Source organism: Heterodontus francisci, chromosome 2, assembly GCF_036365525.1.
Source record: "Heterodontus francisci isolate sHetFra1 chromosome 2, sHetFra1.hap1, whole genome shotgun sequence".
Lineage (NCBI taxonomy): Eukaryota > Metazoa > Chordata > Chondrichthyes > Heterodontiformes > Heterodontidae > Heterodontus > Heterodontus francisci.
In genome coordinates, this window is record NC_090372.1 from 15,560,224 (window position 1) to 15,582,226 (window position 22,003).

General features: G+C 42.8%; 1 protein-coding gene across 1 annotated transcript in view; it reads right to left on the bottom strand.

Annotated features, from left to right (window-relative positions):
• Positions 1 to 22,003, bottom strand: part of ripk1l (receptor (TNFRSF)-interacting serine-threonine kinase 1, like) — an 81,848-nt gene that overhangs the window by 28,704 nt on the left and 31,141 nt on the right. The window contains exons 6-9 of the mRNA XM_068054673.1: positions 20,419 to 20,568; positions 16,481 to 16,557; positions 12,692 to 12,794; positions 9,148 to 9,738 (exon numbers count right to left, since the gene is read on the bottom strand). Coding sequence (XP_067910774.1) covers positions 9,148 to 9,738; positions 12,692 to 12,794; positions 16,481 to 16,557; positions 20,419 to 20,568 — 921 coding nt within the window. The remainder of the gene's footprint in view (positions 1 to 9,147; positions 9,739 to 12,691; positions 12,795 to 16,480; positions 16,558 to 20,418; positions 20,569 to 22,003) is intronic.

Genomic DNA, 22,003 nt, shown 5'->3' on the forward strand with positions numbered 1-22,003 from the left:
CAGGCAACTGGTACAAGGGGCATTATTTAATCTGTACCTGTCAACAGGCAAATGGAGTATAATGTGGGTAAGTGGGAAATTGTCCACTTTGGCAGGAAGAATAAAAAAAGCATATAATCTAAATGGTAAGAGATTGCAGAGCTCTGAGATGCAGCGAGATCTGGGTATCCTAGTGCATGAATCGCAAAAGGTTAGTATGCAGGTACTGCATCTAAGTAGGAAAGCTAATAGAATGTCTCTGTTTCCATGGAAGCAGAGTTACTAACTGGTCTCTGTTTATCTCTGAGCTGGGGGACCGTCACAGATTCCAGCTTCCACATGCCCCAATGATGCCTACAACATGGAAAAGGCATTCCTGGTGTTACAGTAAATAACGGCACTTGACTTCATCCATCTGTTGCTGTGCAAATTGGAGACTGATCTCAGAGCCTCCAAGTCAGCATGATGCTTCTCGAGTGCCCTTGTTTCTGTTGAACACACGAGGTCTGGGTCTCTCACTTGCAAAGCCTTCTCCTCAGCACATGCTGACACTTCCTCAACAGCTGCCTCATGCACTGTGAATCATCCATCACCACATCCTGACAATCATCATCTCATTCTCTGCTAGGTAACAGAATTTGAGCTGCTGGGTGGGAGTGGGAAAACAAGTGATACAGGGGGTGAGAGAGAAAGAGGATTGGGCCAGAGGAACAGGGACCAGGATCTTGCTCCAGGAACTTGCACAGCCTGGTCCTCAGCATCCCCTTTACCGTCATCATGATAAATGTGGTCGATTTTCACCATCCTAAACCACAGGCAGTGAATTGTACCCTGCTTAGCAGTGCCAGTGCTGAGATCAACTAACTCAGATCAGACTGGAGAATGAATTGTTGGACCGTCAGCAAAGATGTATCTCACAGGGGCTTCCTCCACCAGGATGTGATGATGTGACCCAATCAGATCTAATTCTGTAAGTTTGAAGATGTACCAGCCAGGTTGAAGAGTGAAAGGAAGGTATGGACCCTTATAAATACACGCGCATATTAAAATATGCAAAGATTTTCCTTTGATATTTCTGCGGCATGTGGGTATAACAGGCGATGACTTCCTCAGGTTTGATCTCCAGTTTGCGCTCAGCTATTTGACCTCAACCATAAGATTGGTCTCAGTGCCTGAGGTAGGTTGGAAAAAGTATACGATCGGGGCTCTTACTCCAAATCATTGTCCAGTAGCCCTGTTGGAGAGTAAAGCACGGCAGGCAGGCATAGGATCAGGCTAACTGTGGCTTTCACTATGATCAAGTAGCCAGTTGACACTCTATCGCTAGGCTCACACATGAAGAATGCTTCTTGAAGGGGTATAGAGAGTGGGTGGTGCCCACTGAACTGCATTCTAATACCTTCAACAGAGGGTAACATAAAGTTAGTGGGTGGGTGATGACAATAATTGCAATCTTTATGCAGGAACATAAAATAGCCAAAGATTAAGAGGAAGACCAAGGAAAGGATGGCTGGATGATATGAAGAACTAGGCAAGTGTATCAATAGGCATATGATGAGCAATAATGGTGCAGGATGATGAATATGGCCGCTGAACCTCATGTGAGGGTGGCACTTAAAAGTCATTACAGCACAGAAGGAGGTCATGTGACCCATCGAGTCCATGCCAGAACTTGAACAAGAACATCTAAAAGTATTCTCTATTCTGCTAAAATCTGTAACGGGAGAAGCTGGGATGATTGATGAACAGTGTGCCTGGGTGGGAAATTACTTACTATTCCAGCCAATAAAATAGATACTGTACTAAAACAGATTACCTTCACATCCCTAATAATAGACTCTGTTGATGTGCCCATTTTCATAATGGAAATATCAGGATCTCTGATTATGAATCCATCTCTCTAACGTTTGAACTGGGCTTGGTTCAAAACACAGCACTCAGTGGAAGCTGAATCCTTTCTTACTCAAACCAAAACTTCAGCCGGTTAACGATAAATGACCATGCTTTCCCCAAAATAATGTCACAAGCAGAAAAAGGGCAAATTTCAGGTTTCCTCTGATCAGTACCAGAGGTCACGAATCAGAGGAGAGATTGCAGCATTTGCTGTCGTGGGAAACAAAAAGACACAGGATACCAGGTCAATTATTTTAAAACCAGACACTAGCTTTTTCTCCCCATCCTACTCAAAAACCTTAACCACAAGAAAAGAGTTAAACTACTGCAGCAGAAAAACTGATGACCTTTGTTGATAGTAATAGAACAGCCCAGATATTGCAATGGTAATGATGACAAAACATTCAGCATTCACCATCACTACTCCTCTGAAACTGACAGCAACTTCTAGAGTCCGCACATGTGCAGTTAAACACAGAAATCCAGAATTTCCCGTCCATGTCTCTACACTTCTCCAGGGGGCAGGGGATGCACTTTTGAAGTCCCCCCAAGAATATAATCCCTAAGCAATTAGTGAATTGATGAAAACTTCCACTGATGTACTCTTAGGGCAGAATTTTTTTTATTCTTTCATGGGATGCGGGTGTTGCTGACAAGGCCAGCATTTGTTGCCCATCCCTACTTGCCCTTGACGACTGAATGGCTTGCTAGGCCATTTCAGAGGGCAGTTAAGAGTCAACTACTTTGCTGTGGGTCTGGACTCACATGTAGGCCAGACCAGGTAAAGACATCAGATTTCCGTCCCTAAAGGACATGGTTGAACCAGAGGGGTTTTTATGACAATGGATGATAGCTTCATGGCACCATTACTGAGACTAGCTTTAAATTCCAGGTTTTTATTAATTAATTGAATTTATTAACTGAATTTAAATTCCACCAGCTGCTGTGGTGGGATTTGAACTGGTGTCTCAGGGCATTAGCTCGGGCCTCTGGATTACTATATTAGTGATATGACCACTATGCCACTGTCTCCCCTTTATCCGGTCCTTGAAGATGGGATGGAAAGCGGAGGAGGTTGACAAAATAGCATAGGGAGGCATTGAGTGGCGTTCTTGACGTTGTCCTGCCACCATGCCATATTATCCATGGCAGGGGAGATGGAGGACGGCTCTCCCGCCTGAGGCGATCTGAGTCATTTAAGTGGCCAATTAAGAGCCACTTAAGGGCAGCTAACCGCCTCCACTCCCATTTAATTAACATCAGAGGGGCCTGCCGTCATGTGGAGACACCTCCTAATGGGCTGGGGGGGGGTGGAGTTCTTTCCTTTAGTGGTAATTCATGGCCTGCAGAGGGGCCCCCGGCAGCGATGGTTGCCTCTGCAGCAACCCCCCTTCCTCCCTCTCCAACCACCACACCCCCCACCCCCTTCTACCTGACTGGCCCTGGCAACCCTGACCCCATTTACCTTGGTCCCAGGATGGTGTCCATGATGCTGCTCTGGGCTGGTTGCAGCCCCAACAGTGGCTGCCACTCACGGTGGCACTGCTGAGCTGCCAGCTCTCTAATTGGCCAGCAGCTCTTAGGCCAGCATCTTGTCTCTTACAGGGGACAGTAGCCCCGACGGCATTGCATTCTGCCGGGGGTTCGGTGACTAGATGTGTAGATGAGGGTAAAGCAGTTAATGTAGTCTATATGGACTTCAGTAAGGCTTTTGATAAGGTCCCGTATGGGAGATTGGTTAAGAAGGTAAGAAGAACCCATGGGATTCAGGGCAATTTGGCAAAGTGGATCCAAAATTGGCTTAGTGGCAGGAGGCAAAGGGTGAAGGTCGAGGATGGTTTTTGCGAGGGGAAGCCTGTGACCCGTGGTGTACCGCAGGGATTGATGCTGGGACCCTTGCTGTTTGTAGTGTACATTAATGATTTAGACATGAATATAGGAGGTATGATCAGAAAGTTTGCAGATGACATGAAAATTGGTAGTGTCTTAAATAGTGAGGAGGAAAGCCTTAGATTACAGGACGATATAGATGTTCTGGTAAGATGGGTGGAGCAGTGGCAAATGGAATTTAATCATGAGAAGTGTGAGGTGATGCATTTTGGGAGGACTAACAAGGCAAGGGATGGTAGGACCCTAGAAAGTACAGAAGGTCAGAGGGATCTTGGTGTACTGGTCCACAGATCACTGAAGGCAGCAGCACAGGTAGATTAGGTGGTTAGGAAGGCATATGGGATACTTGCCTTTATCAGTCGAGGCATAAAATATAAGAGCAGGGAGGTTATGATGGAGCTGTATAAAACACTAGTTAGGCCACAGCTGGAGTACTGTGTACAGTTCTGGGCACCACACTATAGGAAGGATGTGATTGCACTGGAGAGAGTGCAGAGGAGATTCACCAGGATATTGCCTGGGCTGGAGCATTTCAGCTATGAAGAGAGACTGAAAAGGCTAGGGTTGTTTTCCTTACAGCAGATAAGGCTGAGGGGGGACATGATTGAGGTATACAAAATTATGAGGGGCATTGATAGGTTTGATAGGAAGAAACATTTTCCTTTAGCGGAGGGGTCAATAACCAAGGGGTATAGATTTAAGGTAAGGGGCAGGAGGTTTAGAGGGGATTTGAGGAAAACCTTTTTCACCCAGAGGGTGGTTGGAATCTGGAACGCACTGCCTGAAGAGGTGGTAGATGCAGGAACCCTCACAACATTTAAGAAGTGTTTAGATGAGCACTTGAAACGCCATAGCATACAAGGCTATGGGCCAAGAGCTGGAAAATGGGATTAGAATAGTTAGGTGCATGATGGCCGGTATGGACACAATGGGCCGAAGGGACTGTTTCTGTGCTGTATAACTCTATGACTCTAAATGGCTAAGGCTGGGTTGCTCACAGCTTTATGGCCTGTTGCCAGGACCCTCACCGCCAAGATAAAATTCAGTCCTTAGTTTCAGTGTAAAAACCCTAGAAAAAGTTACACCTTGTTGAATGAGATGTAATTGGGTTTTTAATGGTGTACTAAATTCATAGTTACTACTAAACAGCCTCAATGGCCCTGAAAGAGAAATTTTATATCTGTTGAATGTCAAATTTCTCCATTATGCTAAATTTCCGCATACTTTTAATTTAAAAAATAAATTATAATATTTTAGCTTCTAGCTTAATCCCATTTCTATGTCCCAACCATTAATTTCACGATCTGTAAAATTTAAAATGAAAGGTGAAGGGTTTGAATGGTCTTTACGCCCTGGTTTGCTGTCTGTGAGAATACTTCAATGTGATTGTCTGTTTACCCAGCTTGTTTTCATTACTGCTGCTGAATGCCTGGAGATCATCTTGACTTGGCGCCAGATTCAAACTGACGTCAGGAGAGGGGAAATCCACACTACGGAGATTGCTAGATCTTTCTGGACAGCTTTCTTCGAGATCAGTGGTGACCATCATCACTTCCCCGCTGACCATGAAACCCATGCACAATGAGAATTGGGACAACATGAAGAATATTCATTATCAATTTAAAGTTCTTAGAAAATCATTTCCCATCAATCATACAGCAAGGACAGGATTTTGTCTTGGTGACGGGGGTCTCGATCACCAGCAAAAGTGCTGGCGAACATCCTGCCTCGCCTCCTCTGGGGAAGGCCTGCTGGATCAAGTGCCAAATAAGCACTTAAGTGGACTGAGGTGGGCCTTCCCCAGAATCAAGGACCCCGGCGCATGAGTCCCACCTGCTGAGAGCTGCTGGCCAATCAGAGGCCGGCAGCTCTTTAATTGAGCGGTGCCACTGCAGAGGTGCTGGTTGCTGTCAGTAGAGCATCTACCCGAGGCCCTGGAATCAGGCCACAAGTTAAATCAGGGCATGGGGGGTTTTGCGGGGTGGGGGTTGCGAGGGAAGGAGGTGACTCTCAGTGGGCACCCCCCCTTCCTGATGCTGCGCCCCTCGTTCAGGCACTAAGTGCCTTTTAACGATGGACCACCCCTCCAACCCAGAGCCAATAAACGACCCGCATGGATTTGCTCGTCATGCTTCCTGTGCGGCGACAGGCCCACCCACCGCTGAGCTAATTCTGGCGGTGTTGGGATGAGGCCCTTAATTGGGCATTAATAGGGAACTTATGGGCCTCAACTGGCAGTGGGGCGGGCGGGAAGGCCTGTGAACAGCCTTCCTGCCCCAGACTTAATTAGAATGGAGGCAGGAAGGTGGGGGGTACCCACACCCACGCCCGATTATATGCTCTCCAAGCCTCCAAACCTAATGCGGGGGAGAGCATAAAATGCCCCCCTCAAGAATCCTTTAAAATGGGTCCCCAATGTGTCTGCAAGAAGTTTGTAAATTTCGGTAAACCATGGCTCCAGGAAATGGACATAATACAAAATTATCCTTCAAGATCCCTGCCAGTCGTGAGGACAATGTGTGTGTGCTGGGGATAGAGTGAGAAAAAGAAAATGCTAAGGACTGAGGTTCAGATGTGCGTCAAGTAGACTTCTAGGTATGCTTTCTATTTTTTCATGCAATGGGGAACAGCAGGGTCTACTCACATCGTCATGATTCTGTGATAAAGTTATTTGAAAAGGATAAAAGTTTTTTCACTAACTACATCAGAGTGCACCAATGGTTTCTTTTATATGTAAGAGAGGAAACCGACACAAGGACGGTAAATTTTAAACTTTTCATGTTGGTGTGAAGTAGGCAATATTGGATTGGCTGCCCATTATACATCCCGTCTGACATTTCTCCCTTTGAGGTCAATGGGAAGGATCATTGGCAAGGTGCACAACATGATCCAATATTGCCCATTTACACATCGCTGAAAGTTAAAATTACCTTCAATGACTTTCAACCCTTAGTTTTATTCTCTAGATTAGTGAAAAGCTGGCAAAAGATCTGACGTTTGTTGATATTGGATATTGGATGGATGTGATCCCTTTATGCAGACAATGTATCATTTTGTCTATTCCTGCTCTACCAGGCTTACCAGACTACAATATAAAGTATGACAAAGTGAGAGATGTTCTATATCTCTCCAACTGATTGGACGGAATTACCAGCACTCTTGTCAAAGTTCAGAGAGCAGGAAGAACCCGCCGGGTCCTTTAATGTTTACATGGACCTAGAAGATCCATTCAGAAATTAAGATAATTCTTTTTTACTGTCTGAACAATATTAACTCTCTACCTCTGCTACCAAGAACACAAGAAATCCTGGCAAGGTGGTCTCTATGCCAGGCCCAACAGATTCTCTCCAACTCTTTAGCTATAAAAATCATGGGAGAGCAATCATTTGGGTAGAGTTTTATAGAAATGCAGGTACTTTCAAATGAACAACTTTTTAAAGATGGTGCCAGTACCACCACTTACATCATGTAATAAAATACCCAAAGCACGTCGCGAGGTGAATCTTGACACTTAGTCCTAGTGTGAGAAGAAGTCGGGGAGTGACTGAAAGTATGCCATAGCAGTAAATTTTGAATAAAACATGTTCAGGGAGAATATTCCAAATTATGGGGTCAAGATGATGAGTGATGATGGAGTGGAGAGCGGAGGGAAGTGTTGGTAATTAGAGCTGGAGGAGGCTGCAGAGTTAGATGAGGCCATGGAGGGACTTTAGATGAAGACAAAGGGTTTTTGGATTTGGTGGAATGGGATTGGGGAGTCAAACAGAAATTGGCAAGGAAAGAGGTGGTTGGTACATTGAACTTAGTGTGCGGTAGAACCCTTGTCGCAGAATTTCTTGATAAGCTGTACTTTATGTAGGGTACAACTCAGGGAGCTGGTGTTGGATTAGTTGAGCCTAGAATGACAAAGTTGTGAATGAGAGTTCTGCTGGCAGTGAAGGAGGAAGAGCAGAAACCGGAGAAGTGTAGGAATCATGGGCGACAGTGCAAACCTTTTAGTAGGAGTTAAACAGTCACAAATTTACATAAAAAGAAAGAGAAGGAATGTACATCCATAATTTTTATGTCTGTACAGACTTGTATTTGTATAATCCTTATATATCACACCTCTCAGGAATGCCCAAAAACAGTTTATATACAATTACTTTGAAGTGCAATGTCTGGTGTTATGTAGGCAAATGGAGTAGCTACTTTGCACACTGCAAGATCCCACAAATGAGATAAAGGGCTAGTTAATGATTTTGGTGATACTGGTTGAAGGAGGAATGTTGGCCAGAATTCTGTGGGAACTCCTTTTCTTCAAATGCTGTCATGACATTTCTAATATCCATCTGAGTTTTAAGTCTTATCTGTAGGATGATACCTCAGACAATGCAGTACTCCCTCGATAGTGCCCTTGTGTCAGGCTTACAGTACGTGTTCACATCCTGGAGTTGGGACTTGGAACAGATGAAGCATCCTCAACGGAAATGGATCCTAATACAAGAAGCAGTATTGAAACTATATCGGGTTCTGACGAAGAATCCGAGCTGAAATCTTACTAAAAATACAGATTATCTGTTTTTTTTTATCACATTGCTGATTGTGGGGAGGTACTGGAGCACAAATTTCCTACATTACAACAGTGACCACTCTTCTAACCTACTTCATTGGCTGTAAAGTGCTTTGTGGTGCCCTGAGGTCATGAAAGGTGCTATATAAATGCAAGTCTTTTTTTTGAAACAACCTTTTTCTTTTGGATGCTAATCAACCTGCTTTGCACACCCACCATGCTCTTTTTATTTATGTTACTTTTGTTTTTGTAGGCAGCAATCGTTTTCCTTCAGGGAACAGATTATTACAATACCCAAAAAATCTGAGTCTTCCCAAACATTTTTCAAAGCATAAATAATAGTAAGGTGAACAAAATTTAGAGTTGAGGGGCTTCAATCAGACTGTTAAATCCATTATATGAGGAGTCACAAGTGTTATTGTGGCCTCATTGCAATTTTAAGCTTCGTCCTTCCAGTGTGTGTTCCCCAGGACTTTAATCTCAACCTCCTTTTTACTAATGTCAATGTAAGGCAAATGGTTCCTGTGCATGTTTTTTTACTTGATAAGTTTGTTCTGAATAAATTTGAGAGCTTTCACTGGATTGTACTGTCTGTGGTATGACATTTAAAGTTGTGAAGAGGAGACTTCTGTAAGTGCAATAGTACCGATATAAAGTTTCTGTACAGGGCCCACAAATATGAGCAGTCACATTACAGTAGGTGCTCCCTTCAGAACAGGTTGGTACAGTGCTGTGACCAGCGAGCAGCTTTTAACAGGCAGGATAGCAGTTTAAAAATCGAATAAACCTGACTTCAAAGGGTGATTCGCAGAAAGTAATAAACAGCACATTACCTGTCTGCTGATATGGAGTCCAGCTGCTGGGTTGTCCAGTTTGTGGGTTACCAGTTTCTGTAACAGGAATAGGGACCGGAGTTCTGTAGAGAACTTGTCCAACAGAGTTTCCTGTAGAGTTTATTTTACATGCAGCTTGCCAGCCGGTTTCTTCCTTGATGGGTTTTGAGCGGCTCAGATAACTGACTGAGGCATTTCTTATTCCGTGCGGCTCCTGATGAGAGTTTGAATCCTGGCTGCCATACAGATCTACAGACTGCTCTGCACGGGACATGCCTGTGAGAGGATGATTAAGCGCTGCAGAGGGGAACCGGTTTGTGAAGACAGGTTCATTGGAAACTCTTTTGCTTCTTTCCTTCTTGATCTGCTCGATCTTACTCGGAGAAATTGCAGCGTCCAGGCGGCTGCCAGTCATATGGTAACTCAATTCATCATCTAGTTTTCTTTTTACCTGTATGTCATCATCACACCAAACATTGCTGTCGGTCTCATTCTCGGCAGGTTCACTTAACTTACAGCTTGAAAACGCTGTCTCTAGAGTGTTGCCATTATGAGGAACTCCTTGTGAGCTATGCAAGGAATTCGGATCATCTGTAAAGTTTAAAAATATTTCGTTACTACATTTGCATGTTTTCTTTGACCAAGAACATATGCCTTTTAAAAATCAAAATGTCTTCCACGTCATTGCTTAATAACTTTCATTTAATGTTAATTGCTTAATAACTTTTATTTAATGCTCTAAGAACTTAGTGTTATAAAGAGAGATAATTTTACACTTGAGTGTGTCTCTCCTTCAGCTTTGTTCCTGTGCTTTAGGCTTTAAAACTACTACATAGATACAATAAGGATCAAGATACTTCACGTGGAATTCTCACCCTGGGTCTCACACTAATCATTTCTACCATCTCACTCTCCTGATTCACCATCTATATGGGGAGCAATGGATCATGATCAGAACAGATGAGAGGTGGGAGATTTAAAGAAGGCGGAAAATTAGATGGAAACTTACTCGTTAAAAATACCAATCCTGGAACCAACAGAATTTCTACTCAGCCCACATGGGAACAGGAGCAGGCCATTCAGCCCCTCAAGCTTGTTCCGCTATTCAATGAGATGATGGCTGATCTGTATCTTAGCGTCTTAACTCCAACGACTAACCTTGGTTTCGTAACCCTCAATTACCCTTGACTAACAAAAATCTATCAATCACTGTTTTGAAATTTTCAATGGACAGCTATTTGGAGGAGAGGAAAGAGAGTTCCAGATTTCCACTATCCTTTGTATGAAGAAGTTCTTTCTGACATCAACCCTAAATGGCCTAGCTTTATTGTTAAGGCTATGTGCTCTTGTTCTGGACTCCCCCTCGAGAGGAAATAGTTTTTCAACATCGATGCAGTCACCTCCTTTGATTATCTTAAACACCTCAATTAGATCACAACCTCTCACTTCCCTTTGTTCAGTTTGCTTACCCACTGTTTTTTTCAGGTTGTTTTTCTTCAGGTTTGCACTTGCTGATGTTCAATATTCAGTATATTCACACCTAATCTGTACTAATGCTTTGTCTTTAAACACACCATTAACATATTGTTTGCCTTTGCTCCGTGACCTTTTGATCAGCTATGTGGCCTGGTCCAATCTGCACCTTCTCCTTTGTTATCTCTTGCCCAACCCCCACCTCACTTGTTTATAATCTGTGACTTTTCTAATATTTGTCAGTTCCGAAGAAGGGTCACTGACCCGAAACGTTAACTCTGCTTCTCTTTCCACAGATGCTGCCAGACCTGCTGAGTGAATCCAGCATTTCTTGTTTTTGTTTCAGATTTCCAGCATCCGCAGTATTTTGCTTTTACTCTCACTTCCCTTGTTGACCAAGATTGTGTAATTACACACATAGAGCTCTTGTGCTTTAGGTGTATGTACAGGTCTTGTATTGTACCAAATACTTGTTGAACATCTCCCACTGTTCACCTGTAGTTTTATCCGTTAATGGTTCTGCTGAGTCTACTGTGGTCAATTCCTGCCTCAACCCTCCAAAGTCAACATAATCTAAATTTAAAACCTTAGTTCGTAGTTTGCCCTCTCAAATCCAATATTGAGTTCTGTCATATTATGGTCACTGTGAGTTGGTGTTCCCTTACCTTTCAGTTATTGACTAATTCATGTTCATCATTCATCATTAAACCTAACATAGTCTGTTAAGTTGTTAATTCAAGAACATATTGTTCCAAAAAAAGTCTCAAATATACACAAGAAACTTGCTGCCTATGGGACCCGAGCTGTTGTACATCTCCCAGTCAATGTGAAAATTAAAATTTCCTATTGTCACCACACATCTTTTCCAGCAAGCTTCTCTGATCACCATGATTATATATCCTGTTCCTTTATCACTGCTATCTGGAGGTCTATAAACAACACCCACCAAAGTCTTGCATTTTTTTATATTCCTTAATTCTACTCACAACATTTATACTGCCTTCTCACCCTTATTGATATCCCATCTTTCTAATGCTGTAATGGTTTTCCTGGTCAATATTGCTACTCCACCATTTCCAATTTTCCAGTCCTGCCTAAAGACCTTATAATCTGAACTATTTATCTCCCAGTCATGCCCAGTTCATTATCAGGTCTCACTACGTCACCCTTTTAAAGCTGAATTTGAGCTTCTAATTCACTTACTTTATTTTGTAGGCTATGTGCATTGGTATATAAAACTTTTAATTGGACAACAGACCCCATCCTGCCCTTATGGCCTATGGACACACATTTTAACTTCTCACACTCCTTGTCTTTATCACTTCTGTTGTATTCCTAAAATTTATTTTGAAAGAAAGGCCTTTTGAAGTGCAGTCACTGTTGTAATGCAGGAAACGCTGCAGTCAATTTGCACACAGCAAGCTTCCATAAACAGCAATGTGACAATGAACAGATAATATGTTTTTAAGTGATGTTTACTGAGGCCATATATTGGTCAGAACACGGAGGATAACTCCCCTGCTCCTCTTCAAAATAGTGCCATGGGATCTTATGTCCACCTGAGAGAGCAGACAGGGCTCAGTTTAAACGTCTCACCTGGGTTTCCTACATTACAACAGTGACTACAATTCAAAAGTACTTCATCGACTGTAAAGCACTCTGGGGCATCCTGAGGTTGTGAAAGGTGCTATATAAATGCAAATCTTTCTTTTTTAGCCTCTGCACACACTGAATATATTGACTCACACAAGGTACCAGAGAGTCCAAGGCACAGGTGGAACTGTATTCTGGCAAGGAGTCAACACCTTCAGGAGAGGAATAAAGGAGGGAAACTGGGGAGAAAAGGAGGAAATCAGAAAAAGAGAAGGGGGTCAACGTGACTATATGCCAGAATTGAATGGTTTGCTCTTTCTGGTGCTAAGCAACAAGGCACCACCATAAACAATTAATCTTTGATTCAGCATTAAAATTCCCCAAAAGCAAATTAATATATACATAGCAACAATTAACCTTGTATTTTGTTCACACTTTAATAAAACAAATTTGCTATTGTGCAAATTGCAAGAATTACCTTTTGCAGGGGTTTCTGGCATTAGACCTTCACAATCCACTTGCAAAGACTGCATCCTTTTCACCAGTTGTCTCGGAGCAGTTGGTTTCTTCTGAGATAATTCCTGAAGTGGTTAAAACAGGGACAACAGGTACATGAATTCTGCTGTGAGAAAGGCCATGGAATCAGTTATACAGCTACTTGTAAGAATCTGAATCCAGATCGTTGGCTCTGAGTAGTTCATCTTTGAGGACAGAGTCACAATAAGTTCTTCTACACGGCAACAGCATTGCCCTTGAAAAGTAATTTACAATATGAAGCACCTTGGGATATTATTGGAATAATTCTATGTCGTATGAAAAGATGTAATAGCAATGTAAAGATTTATTTATTTCTTTCTCTTTTCTAAAAAGCGTAACAAGTTTGCCATGTCTGATAACAATTCTTGATAGTCGCGCTAAAAGCAATTGTCTCACATTGTATTTGTGAGTGCATCATAGTTCAATGTAATTAAAACTGGTATTTATGTGGAACCCGATTATATTCTTCGGACATCCCAAAGTACTTCACATACAACAAATTATTTTGAGGTGTAGTCACTGTTATGTCAGCAAACATGACAGCCAATTCACACAGGAAGTTGCTACAAACAGCATTAAGAAAAAAAAAAACTGGTCTTGGGATGTGGGAGATGTTGGCAAGGCTGCATTTATTGCTTACCACGAGTTGCCCCGAGAAGGCGATTGGCGGCCTCCTTCTTGAAATAATCAATCCTTGTGGTGCTGGTCCTACAATAGTGTTAAATAGGGAATTCTAAGAATTTGACCCAGTTACAATGAAAAGATTGGTGGCATATGTCTCAGGCAGGATTGTTTGTGACTTGGTGCAGTACTTGGATATGATGATGTTTCTACGATATTGTTCTTGTCCTCGGTCGTGAGGATTGTGGGACTGGCAGGTAAGAGTAAACTTAATGAGCTGCAGTAAAATGGGGCACTCGAGGAATGTGGTGTATTAAAATGAGATGAGGAACCAATTAAATTACTTTTGATGGTGGTTGAGGGAGGAATGTTGGTGACGACACCTGGAGAACTCCCCGTTCTTCTTGAAGTAGAGAATGCAATATTAATTTTGTTTTATTCTGTAACCTTCTAAATGCATCACACACCTTAATAAACTGTGCTGCCTGTTTGTCCACAATGCCATCAATCATTTCTGCTGGCAAACCAATCTAGGGATGACCATGGTAACTTGCCTTCCTAGGGTCTGGATCATCACAGGGACAGATGTCAAACTATGCCATATGCTACCCAGCAACCGGTGGCTCCCATGCAGCAAAAAGTTTGCGCATGTGCAGTGACAGTATTGGTCAACTGTGGCCTGAAACTTGGCTGCACCTTCTTGCCAGCACGCTGCAGTGCTGAACTTTGAGATGGTGCTGTGGAGTGGCACAGAGGCAAACCGTCCTCGCAAGCATCTGATGCAGCACCAGCTTTAGATACTGAAATCTCTCACGATCGCTACATTACAATTTCCTGCATCCTTTTTAAATTGCTCAAGCATATTATTTAGCCTTTTATACTGAGACGGTGGGAAGGAGCTCTGTGGGAGTTGCCAATGATTACTTTGCTGCTTTTATATCATTAATAAGCTCTATTAATATAGCTTTGTGATGTCCTTTTCTGCTGTTATATCCAACCTTTCAATAGTTTTTAAGCACTCTCTTACCATTAGTTCATGAAGTGTAGCTTTGTGCAATATTTCATACCCTTTTACCCACACCTCCTGCACTCAGCCATGACTCAGTGATACCAATAGCAACATTTTCTCTGGCTGCATGGCCTTCTAATATCAATTGTGTATTCTTAATGTTCATTAGCATGAACAGTTTTAGTTTTAGATTTTTTAGATTTAGAGATACAGCACTGAAACAGGCCCTTCGGCCCACCGAGTCTGTGCCGACCATCAACCACCCATTTATACTAATCCTACACTAATCTCATATTCCTACCACATCCTCACCTGTCCCGATATTCCCCTACCACCTACCTATACTAGGGGCAATTTATAATGGCCAATTTACCTATCAACCTGCAAGTCTTTTGGCTGTGGGAGGAAACCGGAGCACCCGGAGGAAACCCACGCAGACACAGGGAGAACTTGCAAATTCCACACAGGCCGTACCCAGAATTGAACCCGGGTCGCTGGAGCTGTGAGGCTGCGGTGATAACCACTGAGCCACCCTTAGACTTAGACTTATTATCTATTTCTATCTTATCAGTATCTCTAATCAATATTATTTCTTTCATTCTGTTGTCTATGCTATTCTTCATCTTAGTTTACTGCTTTCTCAGCTACCATTCCTTTACCCAAGTTCTTTAGTCCAAATGAACCAAAGTTATGACGATCATACTCTTGTAGCTCTTGATAGTTTACATCCAGTTCAACAAAACAATCCAGTAAACTATAAAGTCAATTCCCCATGTGTGCACCATTTTGATAAACACATTGAAATCTACTTCCTGTTCCTTCTCTCCTTTCCTCAGACAACACTGGATGCAACCTAGGCCCTATCATCTTTGCAGCTTTAAATGCATCCACCGTACTTTGCACTCCTTTTTATGATTCTATTGTCCATTCATAATATCAATAGTAACACCATATAACACTACTAGAGTTCCATCCCTTCCCTTACATCAACTTCTCTGTACTATTTTCTAGACTCTTTACTCTTGCCCACGAAAACAATAAACAGCTTTCTTTCATTGTGCTCTGTTAACATTATCCAAATACCTTAGTATTGAATCACCTACTGCCAGAACATATCTTTCTTCACCTCTTTCCTTACCTAAAACTCCTTACTTCATTTCCATTCCTTATCTTCAATAGTGAGGAATGTGGACAGTGAATTATGTGTGAATAAAGATGTCATTGTAATAGACGATTCAAAAGTGCAGTATGTATTTTATAGATTACCATTATTGGCTCCTTCATTATCAGACAACTCTAGCATCAAAACCCTATTCAATGTTTCCTTGTTAAATTCAGTTCCATTGTTATTAATTAAGGGCTGTTGGAATTCAGAGTACTTGTGCAGGCATTCCAGTCTTTTGGTGTTCCAGATGTTTTGACCTCTGTCTTTAAGCCATTCAGCTCCTGTTTAAACTGTTCCAATTGTGTGTGTCACATACAAATCCTTATTGCCGCCTCCCTAACCACTTATACATTTATAGAGTAATGCAGGCGCTGCTTCACAAACCACTGACCACCTCCAGGCGCGTATCCATTGTCTCTCGAGATAAGGAGGCCCAAAAGAAGAAAAGAGTAATGCAGAAGAGTGTATCTTATGTTTCCAATACTTTAAACTTTTCTTGCTCTGTATCTTGCTGTTTTTCACAAATTAACTCCTTCACTTATCTAAAATGCTTAGCCTCTAAGATTATTAGGTTTACCGGTTCCTCTAGAAGCACTTTAGCCAAAACCCCTTTTGACAATTATATCAGCCCCTGCCTTTATCAACTCTTCTTTCATAGCCTTTAACCATTCATCGTTTTAACACTCAACCAATATTTTATTAAATGTCTTACTTAACCAATTATACTTGTAGATGTAAATTCTGACTAAACCTGGCTAGCATGATCAGTGGAGTGACCTGTGCAATTCACCTATGTTAGGCAGTTTGACAGAAAGATGCTGCACTTTGAAAAGGACAAATAGGGTTCAGACACACATTATTAAAAAGGACATTAAATTCAGGTTATAAGATTAATGCAGAATATTCGATTGTTCACTTTTTGGAACAATACCTACTCTTAAATGTTCCAAATCTGCATCGATATCTTTACGTAGCCTTTCTTCATAGAATGGTCGTAATTTCTGGTTACACTCTGAAACAGAGAGAGTTGTTATTTACAATTTAGATATAAAAGGTGTGATATGGGCTTCGACTCTTTCGATTATGCTATACTTCCCTTACATGGAATTCTATTTGCATTTAACTAGACGGTTTCGAAACAGTTTGGTTTCAGGGAGGTTTCCCTGTTTTCAATCACCATTTTACTGAACACATATAGAAATTCCAATGTATATTCCTATCATCCCTTTGCTGCTTCCTCCTCTTGTTGACGAGTTTAGGCTTCAATTTGTGGCCAGTATCTTGTCCCACTCTGAACCATCGCAAATTATCTCGGATGGAGGCCTCAAACCCAGTGGAGGCATCCAGACATCAGCAATACAAAGTGCCAGCTGTACTTGCTTCTTAATTCTGACTGCTTCCCAGGCACAAGGAAGCTTAGGTCTATTTGCAATTTCTCCACAAGTATCACATACTGTCTAAGAATGCCAGTGCTATCTGTGTCTGATACATACTGCGGATTTACAACTTAGAAAATAGAAAGATGTTGACTTTACCCCTCGTCTCCAGGTTTCACGACTGAACGTTTGCTAAATAGAGTTGGCCTTTCATTGAGGGTTGGAACTGGCAGAGGGAGAGGCAGGGGTTGACAAGCAGCACATTCAGCAGAAGCCCATGCTTTATTTGTTGTACTTTACACCCTATATCTCAAAGCATCCGCCTTCATTTACCGGCTCATTGCGGCTGCAAAATTTGTTTCACACATGTTGGCCAAGGAACATTAAGGGGGCATTGAAAATTTGACATGTTCAAATGCCATGGCTTACTTACAACTGCAATCATTCCCTAGGGGTTTCCAGGAGCAGAAGCATTGCAAAAGTCACTATCTTACTAAATAGAACTTTTGCAAAGTGATTTCTTAATGATATATTTACACAAACCTTTTACAGCTACAATATATTATTAAAACAAATTGTCTTCTTGAAAGCCATGAGGGGAAGGTCATCATTTCTGGATTTTTTGAGCAATTTTCCAAAAACAGAAAGGATTTGGAAGAACCATAAAATAAAAGCAAAATACTGCGGATGCTGGAAATCTGAAACAAAAACAAGAAATGCTGGAATCACTCAGTAGGTCTGGCAGCATCTGTGGAAAGAGAAGCAGAGTTAACGTTTCGGGTCAGTGACCCTTCTTCGGAACTGACAAATATTAGAAAAGTCACAGATTATAAGCAAGTGAGATGGGGGTGGGGCAAGAGATAACAAAGGAGAAGGTGCAGATTGGACCAGGCCACATAGCTGACCAAAAGGTCACGGAGCAAAGGCAAACTATCCAAAGGATCATCCTCCGCCATTTTCGCCACCTCCAGCGTGATGCCACTACCAGTCGCATCTTCCCCTCCCTTCCCCTGTCAGCATTCCGAAGGGATCATTCCCTCCGCGACACCCTGGTCCACTCCTCCATTACCCCCACCACCTCGTCCCCGTCCCAGGGCACCTTCCCCTGCAATCGCAGGAGGTGTAATACCTGCCCATTTACCTCCTCTCTCCTCACTAACCCAGGCCCCAAACACTCCTTTCAGGTGAAGCAGCGATTTACTTGTACTTCTTTCAATGTAGTATACTGTATTCGCTGCTCACGGTGTGGTCTCCTCTACAAAGGGGAGACCAAGTGCAGACTGGGTGACCGCTTTGCGGAACATCGCCGCTCAGTCCGCAAGCAGGACCCTGAGCTTCCAGTTGCTTGCCATTTCAACACTCCCCCCTGCTCTCATGCTCACATCTCTGTCCTGGGATTGCTGCAGTGTTCCAAAGAACATCAACGCAAGCTCGAGGAACAGCATCTCATCTACCAATTAGGCACACTACAGCCTGCCGGACTGAACATTGAGTTCAATAATTTCAGAGCATGACAGCCCCCCATTTTACTTTCATTTTAAGTTATTTTTTCTTCCTTTTTTTTACATTCTTTTTTACATTTTTTACAATCTTTTTTTGCATTTATTTCATTTCATCTTAGTTTGTTCAGTTTGCTTACCCACTGTTTTTTTCAGGTTTGCACTTGCTGCTGTTCAATATTCAGTGTATTTACACCTAATCTGTACTAATGCTTTGTCTTTCAACACACCAATAACATATTGTTTGCCTTTGCTCCGTGACCTTTTGGTCAGCTATGTGGCCTGGTCCAATCTGCACCTTCTCCTTTGTTATCTCTTGCCCCACCCCCACCTCACTTGCTTATAATCTGTGACTTTTCTAATATTTGTCAGTTCCGAAGAAGGGTCACTGACCCGAAACGTTAACTCTGCTTCTCTTTCCACAGATGCTGCCAGACCTGCTGAGTGATTCCAGCATTTCTTGTTTTTGTTTTGGAAGAACCATGTTAGTTTTATGCTTTTAAAAACAAAATATCTTCTTCCAAGTTTCTTTTATAAAAATGGCACTCAGACGGGAGGTGGTTACTCTGAGAAGCGAAAGCTGCATCTTCCTTGAATCTCAACAATAGGTGAGTTAGTAGCTTGCCTGTGTATGCGGAAAGTCATCTCACAAACGTGTTGTAAAACCTTTCGATCTATGTTGGTTTGTGAGACGGGAAGTAGAAGAGGGACAGGTTTTTTGACATATTGGGAGCAATTTTAACCACAAACGATGGTGTAAACTGAATGACATTGAATTGGCTGCCCGTGATACAACCCCATCCGAGTCTCCCTTCTGTTGATCTTAATGGAAATTGAATTCAATATTGCCCAAAATTAAAATTACCCCTATTGAGAGAGGCTTTTTAGAATTACAGCACGAATCACCAAACAAATTCTGCCAGGCAGTGAAGTACTGTGAGGGGATAGAAAAAAGACAGCAGATCGCAACAGAAAGGGTTTGCCCTGAGCAGAGGGACCGGATGCAGACAGATTATCCAGTTCAAGTTTTACCAAAGATGGGGAAAGCATTGACACGTTCTTTATTTTGTAAATTCAAATTGTCCCAATTGTGCTAAGTGACTTTGATAATACCTATTTCACCTTTCTGTGGAATAACGCAGCTGATGATTTGAACCAAACTTTGCCTAGCATAGTGTGATCTATATTGAAGAAACATGCATGTAAAAGACATGAGTACCCAGTCTCGATTGCTATTGTTACATCCCTAGCCTATGCTATCATTTAAGTAGATACAGGGTTAGTGTGAGCAACCTCCAGTAAAAGCAAGGTGCTCAGACTACTTACAGGAGTGACTTGACATTACTGAATCTATGACAGATTCTAACATATAACACATGAGCAGCACAGTGGCACAGTGGTCAGCACCACAGTCTCACAGCTCCAGCAACCCAGGTTCAGTTCTGGGTACTGCCTGTGCCGAGTTTGCAAGTTCTCCCGGTGACCGCGATGGTTTTCTGCCGGGTGCTCTGGTTTCCTCCCACAGCTAAAGACTTGCAGGTTGATAGGTAAATTGGCCATTGTAAATTGCCTCTAGTGTAGGTAGGAGAATGGTAGGGATGTGGTAAGGAATATGGGATTAATGTAGGATTAGTATAAATGGGTGGTTGTTGGTAGGCACAGACTCGGCGAGCCGAAGGGCCTGTTTCAGGGCTGTACCTCTTTATGACAATAACGATGATACAGTAGTGAACATATACTGAAGCCACACAATCAAATTTGGTATTGTATTCAGAAACTCTCTAAACTGATCAAAGTTTGTGTGTTTATTTATATTTTACTTGTGCAATCCATAACACTATAATCAAAAGGCTGGGCAGCCAGGCACTTCTGGACCATCAGCCACTGATTTATTTATTTTTGTCTGGCCCTCCACAGTAGAACATGTCTACCTAGCATTTCCTCAGAAAGATAAGTAACGCCTGCAAGAAAAGGTTCAAAGCTCAGGTAACTCCCCACCTACAAAGGTCAGCCTCTTCTCGGGTTTATTTTCCCAACACTGCCGCATTAAGTGAACAATTTCTTCAGGTGCTTCATCAGGAATTTCTTTCACATCTGGTCGATGTCCATTGAGGACTAATTGGTAAACCTGGCCATCATTCAGTGCATCTGAAGAGATATATTAAAAAAAAGCATCTTTGAAAGCTGATATGAAACACAAATGTATTATGGATCATTTGTAAGCAGCATGCCATCGTATAACCAGCAAGCAACATCCAATGAAAATTTGCTTTCATCTTTGATAGGATGTCATGAGTGCTGTTGAGGTGAAATTTGTACTCATGTTCACAGTTACAAACACCTGGACACTCACACAATGACTTAAGATTCTGATTTTTGGCCAGTGGGAAATCACTTATGCCTTGCTTTGATTTTCATCACTCGAGAGATTCTAAATTAGAATCACAGAATGGTTACAGCACAGAAAGAGGCCATTCAGCCCATCATATCTGTGCTGGATGTCTGCAGGAGCAACGCAGCTAGTCCCACTCCTCAGCCCTTTCCCCATTGCCCTGCAATTTATTTTCTCTTCAGGCGCTTATCCAAGTTACTTCAATGTCTATAGATACATGAATCAACTAGGATTCCCAAACAGCCTTCCCTCAAAATGACCTAGCACTGGAAAAAACACCCCAACAAGAAGTCTAGTGACTCTTTGATCAATCATTTATAGTTGAGAGAGCAGCAACGAGACAGATGAATTGACAAAGAGCAACACAATATTCCAGAGTCTGCACCAACACAGCCTTCTGCGTGCAGAGTCAAGCACCATCTTACTTGTTTCATTTTTCTATAATACATTATAAAATTTGTTCAAGTCAAAGGGGATGTCAGGGCTTCCAAGAGGAGTAACACGGCGGGGTTGGGGGGGGGGGGGGGGCGGGGTGTAGGTGGAAAATGGTCTGCCCGCCCGAGGCCTATCAAGGCCCTTAAATGGCCACTTAACGGCCCTTGCCCACCTCCATGGGTATTTTACCCATGGCAAGCAGGCGTGCTGGGGACGTGAAAGGCCGCCCAACGATAGCTGCCGGCCTTTCCGCGTGCCGTGGGGGGGTGCCATGGCAGTCGGGCACAAGGTGCCTGATTGAGGGCTGCCCCCGCCTCCCAACCCACCGCCGGGACCCAAGATGCACCCCCCCCCTCCCCACCCCTCCAAACGGCCACCCTAGCTTCACCAGGGCACAACCAATTCCCCTGGTGAGGCATGCCCAACTTACCTTCATTCCTGGCTTCATGCCCCTGATTGGCTGGCAGCTCACTGAGGCAGGACTTCCTCCCTCAAGCGGGTGGAAGTCCTGCCTCGGGACAATTAAAGCCCGGGGACCCATAAAACGTGGGACGGATCCCCGGGCTAGGCGGAAGCAGGTTCGTCACTGACTTTTACGTCGGTGGCGAATTCCTGTCCGCCTAAGGTAAAATCCAGCCCATCTTAACTAGCAGACTAGCTCCCAATACCTTCAGATGAACACTGGACATAATAAAGATTACACAATGGAAACATGACATGCTGCGGAAGCGAGGTTAATTATGGGTTCCTTCCAAA